At 41.1% G+C, this 17,616-nt stretch overlaps 1 protein-coding gene across 2 annotated transcripts; it reads right to left on the reverse strand.

The window, feature by feature from the left end:
• Positions 1-6,358: 6,358 nt before the first annotated feature.
• On the reverse strand, positions 6,359-17,351 carry LOC104243168 (putative HVA22-like protein g). 2 transcript variants are annotated; one of them, XM_009798322.2, is made up of 7 exons: positions 17,144-17,351; positions 16,906-16,957; positions 16,638-16,736; positions 16,238-16,351; positions 15,396-15,452; positions 15,017-15,293; positions 6,359-6,723 (listed from the first exon to the last, which is right to left on the reverse strand). In XM_009798322.2, exons 2-7 carry the CDS (start codon positions 16,935-16,937, stop codon positions 6,538-6,540), a joined length of 765 nt encoding a protein of 254 aa, XP_009796624.1. In that variant the 5' UTR covers positions 16,938-16,957; positions 17,144-17,351; the 3' UTR covers positions 6,359-6,537. The 2 variants fall into 2 exon arrangements, with proteins under 2 accessions (XP_009796624.1, XP_009796625.1); XM_009798323.2 differs by lacking the exon at positions 16,238-16,351.
• Between the last annotated feature and the right edge of the window lie 265 nt (positions 17,352-17,616).

Consider the following 17,616-nt stretch of genomic DNA (forward strand, 5'->3'; position numbering starts at 1 on the left):
AGTTTTTCCAGCCTAGTATAAATAGGACATTTTACCATTTTTAGGTCAAGTTTTGTATTCAGTAACGGAGCTAAGCTCGTGAGACTGATATTGTAGCCATTTCTGGCACTTTTGCTTCCCATTAATAATAAATTATTGTAGTTTCTTCTTAGTAATTAATTAATATGTTTAGTTCTTCATCTATTTCTTCAGTTTCTTCTTTAATTATGTGTAGCTAAACCCATTAGCTAGGGTTGTGGCTCAACCCTAGTATGGGTAATTGATGAGTGTTTCCATCTAGGATTAGATTGATATTGGGTGTTTGCTATTTGGGTTGATTTTATGTTTTTATTCAAGAATTGGTGGTTGCAAACACTGATTCAAGCTTCGGGGGTTTAACTCTTCTTGAGAAAGAGAGTCTATGACCCCAAAATTGACCCAACAAGGAATTGGGATGGACCCATGAGAAATGGTAGTCCCAATTAACGGGTTAAATCTCGAGAGAGTAATCACCCTACTTGAACCCTAGTTGCTTGGTCTCACTGGCCTACCCAATTGGTCTCGAGAAAGTCAATGTGGCAAAATCACTCTCTCTACCGAGAGGTGTGAGAGTGGGTGCAATTGTGCAACTGTTATAGCATAATCCCCAAATATGTCAATCTATCCTTAGTCACATCTACCTGTCAATTAGTCACCTAGGTGATGTTACGACCCTAGTGCCCTTCTTCCCATTAATTACAACTTAGCAATATTCTCTTAGCATAATTTAGCTTTAATCCTTAGTTTTATAATAGTAGTTATAAATATAAAAACTCAAAAAATGTTTGAAGTGACATTAGAAGTACAACCGCAACTCTAGGCTAGACAGAAAATACAACTCCACTACTAGCTCCTTGTGGAAATTCGATCCCGGACCTCTAATCGGGTAAAATCTATTGCAACCCGCTCTTCCTACCTTAGTGTAGCGTCGAGTTGGATGTGATCAGATCTCTACACGGAAACGAAGGAATGGAAGGATGTACATATGATGAAACCTGAGAACCCGGTCCATCCTTGAAGGTCCATCTCCGGTATCAGCATCCTCGAGCGCCGTCCCCTCGAAGCTTGCATCCTCGGGGGCGATTCCTTCGACTGCCATCTCATCTAGGTTCCTAGCTCTATCCCGCGGAGGGTCCCCGCCAAGGGAAAATATGAAGAAGAGGAAAAGGAGATGCAGAGGAGGCAAAGAAAAGAGACATGGCCCGCCAAAGCCAAAGGTTGAAGATTTGGCGGGCCCCAGCCTCGACGGTCGGTAGTGCCATTTTATCCCTTGGGAAAGGAAAAACCCAAGGGATGAAGTGCCACACCAGGCCTGGGTAGGAGAGTGAGCAGCGGTGCATAATCCGAATGACTGTCTACAAAAAGGGAGAATCGATTCCCTGTCTATCACCATCTCGGGCCAACGACAACAACAACACCAGACGTAATAACAACCACAACAGCGACGGAACAACACGGTCGTGCTCGCCAAAGGGAAGCTCCGGTGAAAGGCCACAACACAGCCTACGGGAGCTCTGCCGAACGACCTTGAGGCTATGAGCCCCAAATATAATGTTCGAGGGTAGAGGAAGATGATAAGAATAAATGGGAAAATGAGCCAACGAAGGTACTTGGATAGAAAAAACAATGCCAAAGCACCCCCATGATAGGGGGTAACGACACGGTCATCGAGGCTTTGGAAGATTACCGGCTGACGCAATTATTGCGTTCTTGAAGAATCAAATCGACGGCGGAGCATTCATATTGGAGAACGGGAATCGATAGTGCATTGAATGATGCCAAATACACAAGTCCATGGGACACCCCGGTTGCCGAAAAAGCTCGTGCCACGGGTTGCATCATTGGTATGACGTCACTATAAGAAGCGCGTGGAGTCAGGTGTCAGAATCATTTCCCATCGCTTTGTTCTGGGAAACATGGAGACTATCTGTATGCGGCGAAATCAGAGCACTTAATTTCCCGCTATCAAGCCACTTCAGAAGAATACCTCGAGGCCTCGAGGACGTGGAGCTGCGACCGAGTCCCCTCCCTCGGGGCTCGTCGAGGCCCGACTCAAAGAATATAAAGGTCGAGGCTAGAGCAGAAGGGGAAGTTCCCAAGGCACACGGCTAAGTCTGACAAAGCCGGCCTATCCAGGGCCTATGCCGAAGCATCGTGTCTAGCCGTCCCATCTCCATACTTTACAATTAATGCATGTTGTACTATAATCGGGTTCCCCTCCTATATAAAGGGAACCCACACTACTTTGTAAGGATCTGATGTTGCTCCAACTACTCTCCACGAGATCAATAATATATTTCTCTCTTCTCTCTAACTTGCTCATCCTTACTAGCTCGAGGCCACTCTTAACGTTTATTACTTTCATGCTTGTTCTTCATTTATTGCACGGTATTGGCAATAAAGAGCCTTGCTTGATCATACTTTAACTGTCATCCCATTCTCGACTACCCTCGATAGCTCGAGCTCGAGCCAAATATCGACCTCGAGGTCCTTCATCGATCAGTCCGAGGCTCGGGTTGCAAGCTCCTTGGTTTGATTATTGCCCCGTTTTAGTTTGTATTTCACCATTAAACTTCATATTTTTAGCATCAACTGCTCTAACAACTAGCATAAAAATAGATCACATATTTTTAGAATCCCATTTACAAATTTAATTGTTGTTACCATTTTCACGGTAAACAACTAGTGCTATATGTTTGTCAAAAAATTCTATGCATCACTCTAGGGCAAATCATATAAAAATTAAGCATCATTTTATCCGTGATCATGTTGCAAAAAGTGATATCGTATTAGAATTCATTAATACTGAGTCTCAACTCGCTGATATTTTTACAAAACCTTTTTTAGAAGAAAGATTTTGTTTACTGTATAAAAAGATTGGCATTATGCCTATTTTGTAAAAAATCTTTCGTATATGTACAATATATTTTACTTCCTTACTTAAGTTTGCTTAATTGATGAAGTGTATTAATTCTTATGTAAGTGTAATTATTACATTTCCATCGGTGCCGCTGAAGTAACTCCTCAGAAGTGTCACTTCCTTCTGAACCTGGCTTTTCCTTGATCGAGGCAACCCTTCAACCTTCCAAATGCCTAGATAAGAACCCTTTTCTCCCTCTCATTCTTCATCTCCTCTCACAAAAATTCCTTACCATGGAAAAAAAACTATCATCTTCCATTACCACCAGACGAAGTAGACGATTTCAGAAAACCCACAACCCCGAAGAAACCGTAGAACTGGAATCATCCCTTGACTCATTCATCTTCCACTACCACCAGACGAAGTAGACGATTTCAAAAAATCCACAACCCCGAAGAAACCGTAGACCTGGAATCATCCCTCGACTCAGACTTTTTTAAAACCGACAATGAAAGCAGCGAATCATCGGAGGATCTACCTATTAGCCAGAAAAATGCATGATAAAGGCCTATGGAGCAAACCCCTAAAAAGCCTGCATGCAAGAAAGGGAAAGTGAAAAGCACATATTTAGGGGCAGAGGATAAACTAAACTTTTATGGACCAAGTGAGAAATCAATGGTTGAGTCCTATAAGTCAAAATCTATGGCTTATGGACGCTCTGTAAGTATTTCTCTTATGAAAAATCTGCACTGGGATGTGATTGCTATTTTTGACTTTCAACGCCTCTCTTCTCTATTTGATACTATTGGAAATTCTGTGTATGAAGAGACTGTGAGAATGTTCTATGCCAATCTGTTTGTTAATGACAAAGATGACTTGGAATCCATGGTTTTAGGCACTCGAATTGTTCTTTACTCTTATCAATTCGAGAAAATATTTTCTGCTAAGTTTCATGGGTATGATGTTTTTGTGCAAAATTCCCGGCCAAAAGATTTTTAAGTTTCCTTAAAAGAGGCAAAAGCATTCCTGTCGGATAACCCCCCTGCCATTGATCCTAAAAATCTCAACTTTGAACATCGGGTTTTAGCCCACATAATAGCCACCACTTTATTTCCTAGAACTGGGCCCTTCGGTACTTTGACTACTAGAGATATCTTTGTTCTTTACTGTCTTATGAACAATAAAAGACTTGACTGGTTTGTGTGAATTTGTTAGTATATGCTTAAAAGTATCAGGATATATCCTCTTCTGCTACTTGTCTACCCTATGGTTTGCTCATCTCACACATCCTTGAAGTTATGAAGGTTGATTTGGCACATTTCTCACCTAAACACATTACCAGTACCTATGATAAGACTGCATTTGCTATGATGGGTTACACCTTAAGTGACGACGGATGGGTCAGGCGTGCTAAAGTTGAAAGTGCTCCAGTACAGGTTGAAGCACCCACTGAACCAACAGAAACTCAGTCGACTGCCACTACCAACCTACAGGAGATTCAGCAAAATCTAGATAGGCTAAAAATCCTTCTCATTGCAATGATAGAACAGGTGGACAAAATTAGGGAACTCACCAAGGAAACATGTACAGATGTGGCTAAGCTCAGGATAGACATGGGAGCTACGAGGAGGCAAGGGATCAGGCATTCAAATCCATGAAAGAAAAGATGGACAAAATCACCAAAGAAGTTGAAACCTCCTATGACTCCTTCTGCACCAAAGTGATCAATACCCTGAAGTACCTTCTTGGGAGAAACTAAGGCAGTGCATTTGTGTTAAAAATAATATTTTTTTGCTTGTTTCTATGTTATGACTTATTTTTTTTGCGTTAGTCTATAAGAACCATCACTTTATGCCTCTGCTGAAGGCATAACCTCTGCTACCCTCACTAGTCTGTTTATTATCTGCCTATTATCTACTCTATTGTGTATGTTTTATCTGTATTTTTTTTCTTTTTGATTGATGTCAAAGGGGGAGAAAAATATGAAGAGTAAACAAAAGCAACAACTCAGGGGGAGCACTGCTGTGCAAATCTAAGTAACAACTCAAGGGGAGCAGGCATCTCAAACTATGAAAGGGAAGTATACTCTGTTTACTCTCTCGTGATTATCATCATAAAAAGGGGGAGATTGTTACATCTAAGTTTCAATGATGACAATAATGTAAATTTAATCTTATCTATTTGATTGCAGGAAACCAGGAAGTAGCACTACTTCAAGCGAAGTTCAAAGGCAACGATATCAGAATGGAAACAAGATTAAAGGCAACATGAACAATGCTAAATCAAAGGAAGTCAAAACCATGTCAAACCATCAAAAAGGAAACAAAATCAGTCCAGACGATTTAGTCTCAATCAAAGGATAACGAGGCTATCTCAACAAGGAAAAATATCAAGTGCAGCTGCTAGAGAATATCAAGCCATACTTCAAGGACTAAATTAGAATTAGAAGATTGATCAACCAAATCGAAGCCACAAATCACTCTCTGAAATTTGGATATGAAAGGGGAAGGACGTAAACGAATCCAGCCCATCTCAAGTGCAGGATTCGGAGGCGCCCCTTGGGTCAAATCTCTTAGAGGATTCTGTGCCGCAATCAAAAATCAATTTGCAATGGCTATTCAATCTCTCCTATAAGAAGACGGGCTACTTCAGGAAGAAGACTCACGCATCTACACAAACTGTTTTCTAAGTCTTTCTAGTTCTTAGTACAAACACTGTATTCTTGAGTCTACAAGTGTCACAAAAGATAGGAAGAGTTAGAACACGAAAAGAGAGTTGTGTCAACCTTACAAAAATCACTGTTGCTGAATATCGTTAATGGTGAACGTACTAAAACCATCACCATTGTAATCCTTTATCAATGATCTCAGAGAATCCTTGTGACCCAAGGGAACTGGACGTAGGTATCATACAGGTACTGAACCAGTATAAAAACTGCCGTGCCTTCTTTAATTTTCCGCTTGTTTATTTTATTCCTACTGAAATTTTTCACTATGCAAAACCTAGTGGACTAAACTCACACTTAGTCAACCAAGATTTAGTTGGCTACAATCCCCCCCCCCCCCTAAAACCATCACCATTGTAATCCTTTATCAATGATCTCAGAGAATCCTTGTGACCCAAGGGAACTGGACGTAGGTATCATACAGGTACTGAACCAGTATAAAAACTGCCGTGCCTTCTTTAATTTTCCGCTTGTTTATTTTATTCCTACTGAAATTTTTCACTATGCAAAACCTAGTGGACTAAACTCACACTTAGTCAACCAAGATTTAGTTGGCTACAATCCCCCCCCCCCCCTACTTTTTTTAACATTCAACTTCAAAGACAAAAATGTCTACCTTATTCAAGAAATTTGGCGTAATTTTATGAGTAAGATGAATGACAGTTTAAAATAAAGTTAGAACGGAAAAGAATTTCATTTCTCACGTAAATTTGTCAAAACTGAAAAATCAAAAAAAAAGGAGAAGAAAAAAGAAATCATTCAAAAATGTTTTGATCACATCCAAACTTTTTACAATTTCACAAAACTTTACTTTATTGTGTGACAGTTTTACTAACTGATCCCTTTGTTGGAACGTCTAAGTTTTGCCCGGGCAGCATGAAGATTATGGTGTATATCAGGTTCAACACCATCATTGTCTTGAAATGAAGCATCCTCAGGGGTGCACTTGAACTGATTCTGACTTAGAAGAATGCAATGTAGACCGGTGGATAGAGGAAGAAGGCGGTGGCGGTGCCGGTGAAGTGGGTGGTCGGTCAACCGGTTGCTGCTTGTTCCTCTTGAACAATCCGGATGGCGTGTTTGGTGGCGCTCCACCTGAATGGTTTTTCTCATCTTTTTGCTGCAAAAGGTTAATGAATAAATTTGAAACTATGCGAGAGAAATCAAAATTAATATCATAATTTGAAAAAAATATGACAATTTTCACAGAACATAAAAAAAAAAATCGAGAGTAATTTCATACTATATTTTCGAAAACTTGTCCAAACATATACAATCTTTTTCATAATTTATTAATTTTTTTCTAAAAACTCTTACTAGGGCTATTGTTCGTTTAGCATTCTAAAGACCATGTGAAATGCACATCGATATAGAGGGGCCAAACTGTGAACACGTTAAATTGTCTTACTATTAGTAACTAATAAAGGACGGACCTAATTGGTCCCAATTATAGCCCTACCCAATTGGATGATTCCTTTAAGGACGTTCCAAACTGTTTGTTATTTTTCCATTAATCATATTATTCTATGAAATTTTCATAAATTTTAATATTAAAATTGACATTTTCTCACTACAGCACTATTTATTTATTATAATTGTGGTCCGAGGAAGGGGAGCCTTGGAACAACAGCAAAGTTGTTTCCGTATGACCTATAAGTCACGAGTTCGAGCCATAGAATTAGCCGTTGATGCTTACATCAGGGTATGCCTACATCACATCTCCTTAGGGTGCGACCCTTCTTCAAACCTTGCATAAACACGAGATATTTCATGCACCGAATCGTGCTAATAATGGTCTGGTCAGCTTAATTGGTCCAATTAAAGTCCCAATTGGATGATTCATTTAAGGACGTCCCAAAGTGTTTGTTATTATTCCATTCATCATAATATTCTATGAAATTTTCACAAAAATTAATATTAAAATTGACATATTTGCAATTAAACTCTCTTTTCAACTACAATTAATGTTTTCTATCATTACTACAAGTATTGGTCAAAATTTGACCGTCGCGACCAAGCTGACCAACGTCCCGCCTAAGTAATCGGGCCGCAAAAGATAATATAGCCCGTTCCATATCTCCTCCCTGACATTCGACGAGTCGGCAAGAGCGGCGTCTAAAAGCACGACACATTGGAGGCAAGAAGATATCGAGCCAAGCAAAGGGCAAGGGTGCCACAACTATATATAGCAAGGGAAAGCTTTCAACAAGAGGGTTGCTCCTTCTATCTCTCTCTAAAGCTAATTAGCTCTCTTCTAGTATTCTTGATAGAGAAGAATGAATCTCTAAAAAAATATGTAAAGCGGTCTCCTCATCGATTGATGGGAAACACAATATCGAATCTCAATAAAATCATTTACATTACCTTCATCCTACGTAGGATCCATACTGCAAGCTCTTTGATCTGGAATTTATTATGGCTGACTAAGATTTACCCCTTCATCTTTGATTGATTTGTTCAAAAAGGTTTCAATATCTTTTGAGTCAAACAATTTGGCGCAGCCTATGGGGATTTCTTAGTGAAATTTCCAAGTTTCTCCCAGATCAAAGACGAGAAATACAATCACTCACCAAAAGGAGCGTGAAGGTAAAACCCAACCCACGCGAGACAAAGGAGCAACGCGATAGGGGGAGGAAAGCCGAGAAAAATTATCAAGCTTAGAAACCTTCACCCCATCAACCATCGATATGCCAAACTAGGCGAGCGACGTTACCAATCAGTTCTCCCCCATCGGACCACCGGACGAGGGCAAGGAAAGTATCATCCTAACCCGCCTCCTAATCTCCACTCAAGTTGGAATAGAACGGCCGTGCATGCGAACGAATAAAGAAACTCTTCAATTAAAGGACGAAAAACTACTGCAAAACAACTGTGATACCTCCCACAGACAATACCTCCGAGCTGGAAGACAGGAGCCAGACAAGGAAACTACAGTCTGTGCGCAGAGTAAACCCAAGCGAAACAACAACGCTTCACATTCCCCGATGTTGTACCCTCCGTTGCGAGTAGTGCCAAAAGGATTGGGACTCTCCCAAAAGATATCTGGCTCTCCATAAACTGGGACTGACCAAAAGAGAAGAGTTTGACCTCGATCGAACGGCGACGGGTTACTATTTCGATAAGTTCGAAATAATACCCTTTAAGGCCAAGAGCCTTCGCCAAAAAGAGAAGGGTTTGACCTTGATCGAACGGCGACGGGTTACTATTTCGATAAGTTTGAAATAACACCCTTTAAGGCTAAGGGCCTTCGCCAAAAAAAAGGAGAAGAGTTCAACCTCGATCGAACGATGACGGGTTACTATTTCGATAAGTTCGAAATAACGCCCTTTAAGGCCAAGGACCTTCGCCAAAAGGAGAAGAGTTCGACCTCAATCGAACGACGACGGGTTACTATTTCGATAAGTTCAAAAAATCACATTTTAAGGCCAAGATCCTTCACCAAAAGGAGGAGAGTTCGACCTCGATCGAACGACGACAGGTTACTACTTCGATAAATTCGAAATAACACCTTTAAGGCCAAGGGCCTTCGCCAAAAGGAGGAGAGTTCGACCTCGATAGAACGACGACGGGTTACTATTTTGATAAGTTCAAAATAACACCCTTTAAGGGCAAGAGCCTTTGCCAAAAGGAGGAGAGTTCGACCTCGATCGAACGATGGCGGGTTATTTCGATAAGTTCGAAATAACACCCTTTAAGGCCAAGGGCCTTCGCCAAAAGGAGAAGAGTTCGACCTCGATCGAACGACGACGGGTTACTATTTTGATAAGTTCGAAATAACCCCTTTAAGGCCAAGGGCCTTTGCCAAAATGAGAAGAGTTCGACCTCGATCGAACGATAACGGGTTACTATTTCGATAAGTTCGAAATAACACCCTTTAAGGCCAAGAGCCTTCCCAAAAAGGAGGAGAGTTCGACCTCGATCGAACGACGACAGGTTACTATTTTGATAAGTTCAAAATAACACCCTTTAAGGCCAAGAGCCTTCGCCAAAAGGAGGATAGTTCGACCTCGATCGAATGACGGCGGGTTACTATTTTGATAAGTTTGAAATAACACCCTTTAAGGCCAAGAGCCTTTACCAAAAAGAGAAGAGTTCAACCTTGATCGAACGATAACGGGTTACTATTTCGATAAGTTCGAAATAACACCCTTTAAGGCCAAGGGCCTACGCCAAAAAAAAAAAAAGTTCGACCTCGATCGAACGACGACGGGTTACTATTTCGATAAGTTCGAAATAACACCCTTTAAGGCCAAGGGCCTTCGCCAAAAAAAAGAGAGTTCGACCTCGATCGAACAACGACGGGTTACTATTTCGATAAGTTCGAAATAACACCCTTTAAGGCCAAGAGCCTTCGCCAAAAGGAGGAGAGTTCGACCTCGATCGAACGACGACGGGTTACTATTTTGATAAGTTCAAAATAACACCCTTTAAGGCCAAGAGCCTTCGCCAAAAGGAGGAGAGTTCGACCTCGATCGAACGACGGTGGGTTACTATTTCGATAAGTTCGAAATAACACCCTTTAAGGCCAAGAGCCTTCGCCAAAAAGAGAAGAGTTCGACCTTGATCGAACGACAACGGGTTACTATTTCGATAAGTTTGAAATAACACCCTTTAAAGCCAAGAGCCTTCGCTAAAAGGAGTAGAGTTCGACCTCAATCGAATGACGATGAGTTACTATTTCAATAAGTTCGAAATAACACCCTTTAAGGCCAAGAGCCTTTGCCAAAAAAAGGAGAGTTCGACCTCGATTGAACGACGACGGGTTACTATTTCGATAAGTTCGAAATAACACCCTTTAAGGACAAGGGCCTTCGCCAAAAAAAAAAGAGTTCGACCTCGATCGAACGACGAGGTACTATTTCGATAAGTTCGAAATACCCCTTAAGGCCAAGGGCCTCCGCCAAAAAGAGGAGATTTCGACCCCGATCGAATAATAACAAGGCACTATTTCGATTAGGTCGAAATACTTCTAAGGCCAAAAGCCATCAGAAGGAAAAAAAAACCGGGACTCGCTATACAAGCATCTATCTCGCACCAAAAGCCATAAACAGATGGAATAAAGGTGAAGTACAAGGCAAATAACGAAGAAAAGACTCTCCTTTATACAAAGTCATTGTGAGGACTATCGCCGCTTACATATGGCCCAAGCCAACAATAAAAGAAAAAGGAGGGGGAGGGGAAGGAAGAAGAATAAAAAGAAAAGGGGGAAGAAGCAACGACAACAGATGACGAACAACTATAAAAAAACGACAAACAACAAACAACTAAAAGTAAGAACACGCAAGGACAACATTCTTCATTCGGCATCATCATCGCCATCACCATCACCTTCACCATCTCCAAGAAGCCCTCCATTACCATCGTCCGCACCCCCATTAGCTTCAGGCATCGCCGCATCATACCCGCAATTGATGCGAGCCTCCCGTGCTTTCACTCGCACTTCTTCATAGGCAGCCTCAGTCACAGTACCCGCCTCCCACAAACTCATATATATCGCGCTAGGCTTTGGCGTAAACCCAAAGCTCGTGCATATGGCGGGGAATGGCGGTGGAGGAAGACTCAATCTGAGCCAACAGTAGCCCATATTCTGCCTCCAATACTGCGACTCGATCTCCCAAAACCGATGCCTCTTGATCGATCTTGCTGATGCGCTCCTCGAGCCTTGCCTCCATGAGGGTAGCTATCGTTCTCTCCGACTCCTGTTCAGATTGGAGGACGCGAATGGTGTTCTCCAGGGTGGCCACCCTCGCCGAAGCCTTGGACCAAGCACTCTCGATGCTCTCTAACCCAGCGACCTTGTTCTCCAGCGCGGTCAATTTCCCCATCCATTCCACGTTCATCGCCTCAACCTTGATCAAGTTCTGATCCATCTCCGACTACATCGACCTCAATCTCTCCTGCAGATGCTCACATTCTGCGGTGACTCCCTTTCCCAACTCGAGCTCCTCATCCTTAATTCGAAGTTGCTTCTCGAGCGCACTCTTACTGCGGACAGCTTGCATCAACTCCTGGTCCCTTTTCTCCAACTCCTCACCAAGAGCCCGATTACCAGGGTTTGTCCTCAGCCGCTCATGCATCTTGCGGCACCTGTTGCGGTAACGATGATACTTCTCCAACATCTTCAAGAAAATCTTGTCCCGGATGTTGGCCCTGCGAATGCTTTCCACTTCTACCATATACGTCTGAAAAATGCAAAGACGGGGTTAGACTAGTATTTTCAAGAATGGTGAAGAAAAAAAAAAGAAAGTAAAACGTAATGTACCCTTAAGCCCATAGTGGCCACTTCGTCCATCAAATCAGCATTAGGAACATACCGAAGGGTCTCATTTTCGGCTTCGTAGCATAGCAGGCTGAACTGCGGCACCATATCCTCCCCTTCCCCCAAGAGATTGACACCAGAAGGGATCTGAAGAACACAGGCCGAGCCCCTCACATGAACCACTGAGTGAGTAGGGCCTTCTACAAACATCCTGACGTCATCAAGGTCCAGGTCCGACTCATATTCATAGTCGTCGACCACCACGCCTTTTCCTCTTTCTGCAGCTGAAGAGGAAGCACGACCCACTGCAGAAGATGAGGGTACGTCCGAAATCATAACGGTGGCCCCAAAAGTCTGATTCTCTACCATGACACGTTGTTGGCCACTGACAACGACAGGAATTTCTGATTGAGCTGAGGCCACGGAAAGAATTTCTGATTGTTGGTCATAGACATCGACAACTCCGACGGCCGGTTCCGTCCCTACGGGGGAGCCACGACAACACCCTCTCCAGAGCCCGTCGTGGGAGAGTCGTCCAGATGAATTACTGTTAGGGGCGCAGTCTTAAACTCCACTCTTCGTCTATTCGACGGCCCCTCCTCTTCCCCGGTAGACGGTGATTCACCCGTTGGGCAAACAACACCAGTCGGGACCTCATCCTAAGAAATGGCCCTCGTAGGAGTAACCAAGGCCGCAGACTCAACTGAAGCAGCCCTCGATGAAGGTCGGGCGATGGGTACCACGACAGGGTGAGCAGATGAGGTCGGCTGACGAAAAGCTAATGGAGGGGCTCTTGCTTTTCGCACTCTCCCTGACATCGACAAACGACACATAAGAAGCTTAGCAAAAAGAAAGAGAACAACAGACAGAAATGCCATCTCACCTGTAAGGGGCCTACGTCCGAACCTTTCATGAAAGGTCGACCATGTGCGAATCCTCGCTGTATGGGGAAGGATGGCACCCACCCATTCATGAATACCTTCGACAGGCGGAGGGGGCAATCTCTCAGCTGCAAAGACGTGATAAAGTTTAGTACCATAATAGAAAACGGTCGGGCATTCACCGACTAAAAATACAAAAACTTACGCGCAAAGTTCCATTTCTCATGGAATCCCGTTGGGTCCGCCACAATGTGCTCAGTTTGCATATAAAAATAATTCTCGTAGAAACAACGGTTGTTCCTGTCGTCTATCTTCACCACCAGACTCCTCGACCCCCGAGGATGCATGTGAATAATCGAATCGCGAATAAGTTGAGGAGCAAAGATACTAAGCATATGGTCCAAAGTGACCTCGCGACCGGCGAATTCCGCGTACTTAAGCAGCATAAGGAATAACTTGTACAAATACGGCAAAAGTTGGGTGGGGCATACCTCGTAAAAGCGGCAAAAATCCACCATCAACAAAGGAAGAGGAAGTGTATACCCTATAAGAAAGGGGTAGGCGTAAAGCACGCAGTACCCGGGGCGATCGAAATGAACTATGTCGTTCCCCACTGCCGGCCGCATATCAACGTAATTGGGGATTCCCCACCTCTCTTTCAACTCTGCAATGTCCCTTTCTCTCATAATGCAGGGGACAGGATATTACCCCCCTCCCCCCCCCCCCCCGGCGCGAGTACTGAAGTCGGTCGACTCTCTCCCAGGGCGAGGCATGACATCTATCACTGATGGGACCTCATCTTCCACCGCATCCACCCCTCCGGCGGCCTGAGCAGCACTTTCCGGTACCGGAATAGTGGCAGGGAGATTGTCGCGAGAAGAATCACCAACCATCTCTTTCAGTAAACACGCCAAAGAAATAACAAAAAGAAGGGATGAAAGTTTTCAGTGAACAAGGGGGCAAGTAGAAATTTGAGGTATCAGAAAGAAAATATATCTGCAGGATTCTCCCAAGTAAAAGATAAAGAAGTGTGTCAATCGAACATTAAGCTCCCTCTATTTATAAGAGACATAAATCCCCCGAGCACGAAGCCCAAGAGTCGACAATCGAATCTGATAGGGCATGAAACATTTCAGTTCCCCGGGAACGTGTGTAATAATGGCAGTAACCACGAAACAACGCTTTGATACCCAAACGACGTTTCGGTTCTGAAACCGTCGCAACGATCCATGGGAATCGACAGAACGCCGCCACTTTGCTAAAAACCCAAGAAATGTAACTAAGGAACGAAGAGTCGTAAGTCAGATTTCTCTCAAATTCGTAACAATCATGATCCGTCTGTCGAGCCTGACAGAGGACGACCCCGACAGACGGAGGGACTAACTGTATTGGTTAAAATCTGACCGTCGCGACCAAGCTGACCAACGTCCCACCTAAGTAACCGGGCCACGAAAGATAATATAGCCCACTCCATATCTCCTCTCTAACATCCGATGAGTCGACAAGAGCAGCGTCTAAAATCACGACTAAGACACATTGAGGCAAGTGGACATCGAGCCAAGCAAAGGGCAAGGGTGCCACAACTATATATAGCAAGGGAAAGCTTTCAACAAGGGGGCTGCTCCTCCTATCTCTCTCTAAAGCTAATTAGCTCTCTTCTAGTATTCTTGATAGAGAAGAATGAATCTCTAGAAAAACATGTAAAGCGGTCTCCTCATCGATTGATGGGAAACACAATATCGAATCTCAATAAAATCATTTACATTCCGTTCATCCTACATAAGATCCATATTGCTAGCTCTTTGATCTGGAATTTATTATGTCTCACTAAAATTTACCCCTAAATCTTTGATTGATTTGTTCAAAAAAGTTTCAATATCTTTTGAGTCAAACAGATGATATCCAAACTAGCTTTTGTACAATTTAATTATTTCATCAGGCATCTACCATCTCCCGCTAGCACAGATAGCAATAACTATATCTACCAAACTTTAGGCAAAAAAGAGAGAGAAATCAAACTAGTGTTCAATCAAATATGAGTCAACTAAGAGAGAGTAGTAAAAAATTGGAAGCTCATGATCTCATCGCATTGAGATGAGACTATTAAGAAAATTGAGATTAGTGCTCTCTTTTTTAACCATTCCTTACCTCGGGAGAAAGATTAGTGCTCTCTTTTCTCAATTATATTTTAAGCAAAATGGTGATGATATTACTTTGAGATACTTTTCTAACTGTATCAAAGGTGCTGTAACGAAATTAAAAATGGAACATACCTCAGGGCTGGAGTGTGTTCCTCTTTTGGACTGAGAAGCTATAAACTCAAGCAACTGCAAGAACTTAGCTTGTCCCAATTCTGTGCAATTTTGCCAGTAATAAATTGCCAAGTCCCATGCCTTGGCTCTAAACTCCAGTAAACTTCTGTCAACGTCTTTTTCATACTTTGCTACATATGGCTTCAATAAGGTATCATAGATGTATGCTGTACCCTTTATTTTTGGATACCATAAGTAGATGAAAAGTGCCAATTTGGCCTCACCGTACATGGGTAACCTAAAACAATAAAGAAAATAAGTCTTTTTCAGTTTATATACAAATGGAGCTTCATTCAGATATTAGATGAAAGGCCTATAATTTTTTAAATTAAGAACATACCATGACATGAACACATCACCAAAACTCTCAAAGATTCTTAATGCCGCGACGATAATCCTACAAATAAATATCATTGTTTGCAACTATTCAAAGATAGAATTTTGGAACGAATAAGTAAGATTCTTCTAAGAGAAATGGTAGTTTCTACCTATACTACGATTATATGGCCCAATTAACTTATCTTCTGGATTATGGCCCAGTTAATATGCTTGTCAATTTGGTGATATTTTTCATCTGTTTAAGTTTTGGTGAACTATTAGTGAGTAGGGCTGTACATAAATTATCTTACCGAAATCGAAAATTTTGGTATTCGGTATTCGATATTTTGGTATTCTATATGGTATTTGGTTTAAGTTTTTAAAAGAATTGGTATTAGGTATGGTATTTGGCATTTTAAAATAAAATACTGAAATACCGATACCATACCGAAATATAATTATATTACACAATACACATTTTATTAATTATAACATAAGTATAAGAAATCTAAAATTTTACTTTCTTTTATTCTCTAAGTTCATCAATTAACTCTAAGCAAGTAACAAGTCATTTCTCTAAGTTTTCTCTCTCTAGGTTGGTATATATTAGTTTTGGACAAAACTTTTGTCAACAAACGTTTTTAGGTTTTTACTTTTGAGTACGTTAATTAAGTATATTACCATCTACGACTCTATGCACTAGTTAGTATCCAAACAGAATAAACCGACGTTACTGAACCGAATAAATCGAAACCGAAAGGAGAAAAACTGAACCATACCGAATTTAATTAGGTACGGTATTTGTATAATATTTTACAAAACCAAATACCGAAAATACCGAACCGAAATGTTTAAATACCGTACCGTACCGACCGACGAACACCCCGGTAGTGAGAGGCAGCAAATATTTGCTGAAATTGTCGACCAACTCCAACGTCATAAAAAATACTATAATGCTTGTCAATCTTTAATTTCAGACTGTCAGAATAAACTATTGGTTACCGTTAGTTGACCTTAAATTCATCAAAATACATGCCCCTTCAAGCATATATTGGAATAATAGTTTAATTTCAATCATATAAAGAGAACACTTGTAAAAACTAAAATTTGACTATTATAGAGACCAATATTTCTTCAAATCCCTTTTTCGTCAATCTTATATTCTTGATGGTTCAAACCCCATACCAATCCAGTCCAAAGAGAAATTAAGAAGAATGCAAACCAACTGTGATGAAATAAAATGATTAGAAGAAAGTTGTTTTACCAATATTGGCACCAGAATCTAAGTTCTTCAATTTCAACTTTGTTCTTCTCAACAGTTTTAAAACACTCAAAAGCTGGGTACGCATATCCAACAACCAATCTGCCATCCAAAAAGAAAATCGATCATCTAATTAAGTACGTAAACAATACACAAAAAAACCCCACCAAAAGAAATAAAGTGTAGTAAAAAGCAAAATCCAGAATCAGACACAAGGAACCAAAGAGTACTACATAAGACTGTTATTATTATTTTAAAAAAAAGTACATACACTAATCCGCTGGTAATGAAGTTTCCCAACATCTTTTAGTACTCCAAAATTCCTGAAACAAGATAAATAATCATCAAGTACGTGTAGACTCGATCCAATAATTGCAACAATGAACATGCTCAACAAAAAAAACTACACTTAAACAATTAAAGCACAAAAAAAAAAAAAAAAAAAGAGGAAGAAGAAGTAAAGTACGTAGAATAGAGAAAAGGAGATAAAGAGAGTATAGAATTGAAACCTTTGTTTAAACAAAACAGAAGAAACCCAAAAGGCCAAAGCAACAAATAACATCCAATCCCAGATGAAATGATCAAGAGATTGAAACCCTTTCAATCATCCTAATATTAACGTTTCAGTAATTCAATGATGAAAGGAAGAAGATAGTATTTGAGAAGATAGTTCAGAGGATATAACGGAGAAGAAAATGGGCCGGATATAAGAAAGAGACTATTAGAAAGCAGAGGAAATAGAACAAGTTCGTTATATAATTATAATTATTCGGAAACGTGCGAGGCAGTCTCCTTATGTGTTTTGGCCAAGCATAAACATTCGAATTTTAAGTTGTTGAAAACTAGTATTGGTTTTTTAATGAGTTAACTTAATGTATATATTGTTAAAACTTCATTCAATAATTATAATCATAGAAGGGTGGCGACGGTTTGGAATGGGTAAAACTTCAGGAGTTAGTAAGTAATGATATTTTACGCATAA

This window comes from Nicotiana sylvestris, chromosome 12 (genome assembly GCF_000393655.2).
Source record: "Nicotiana sylvestris chromosome 12, ASM39365v2, whole genome shotgun sequence".
Lineage (NCBI taxonomy): Eukaryota > Viridiplantae > Streptophyta > Magnoliopsida > Solanales > Solanaceae > Nicotiana > Nicotiana sylvestris.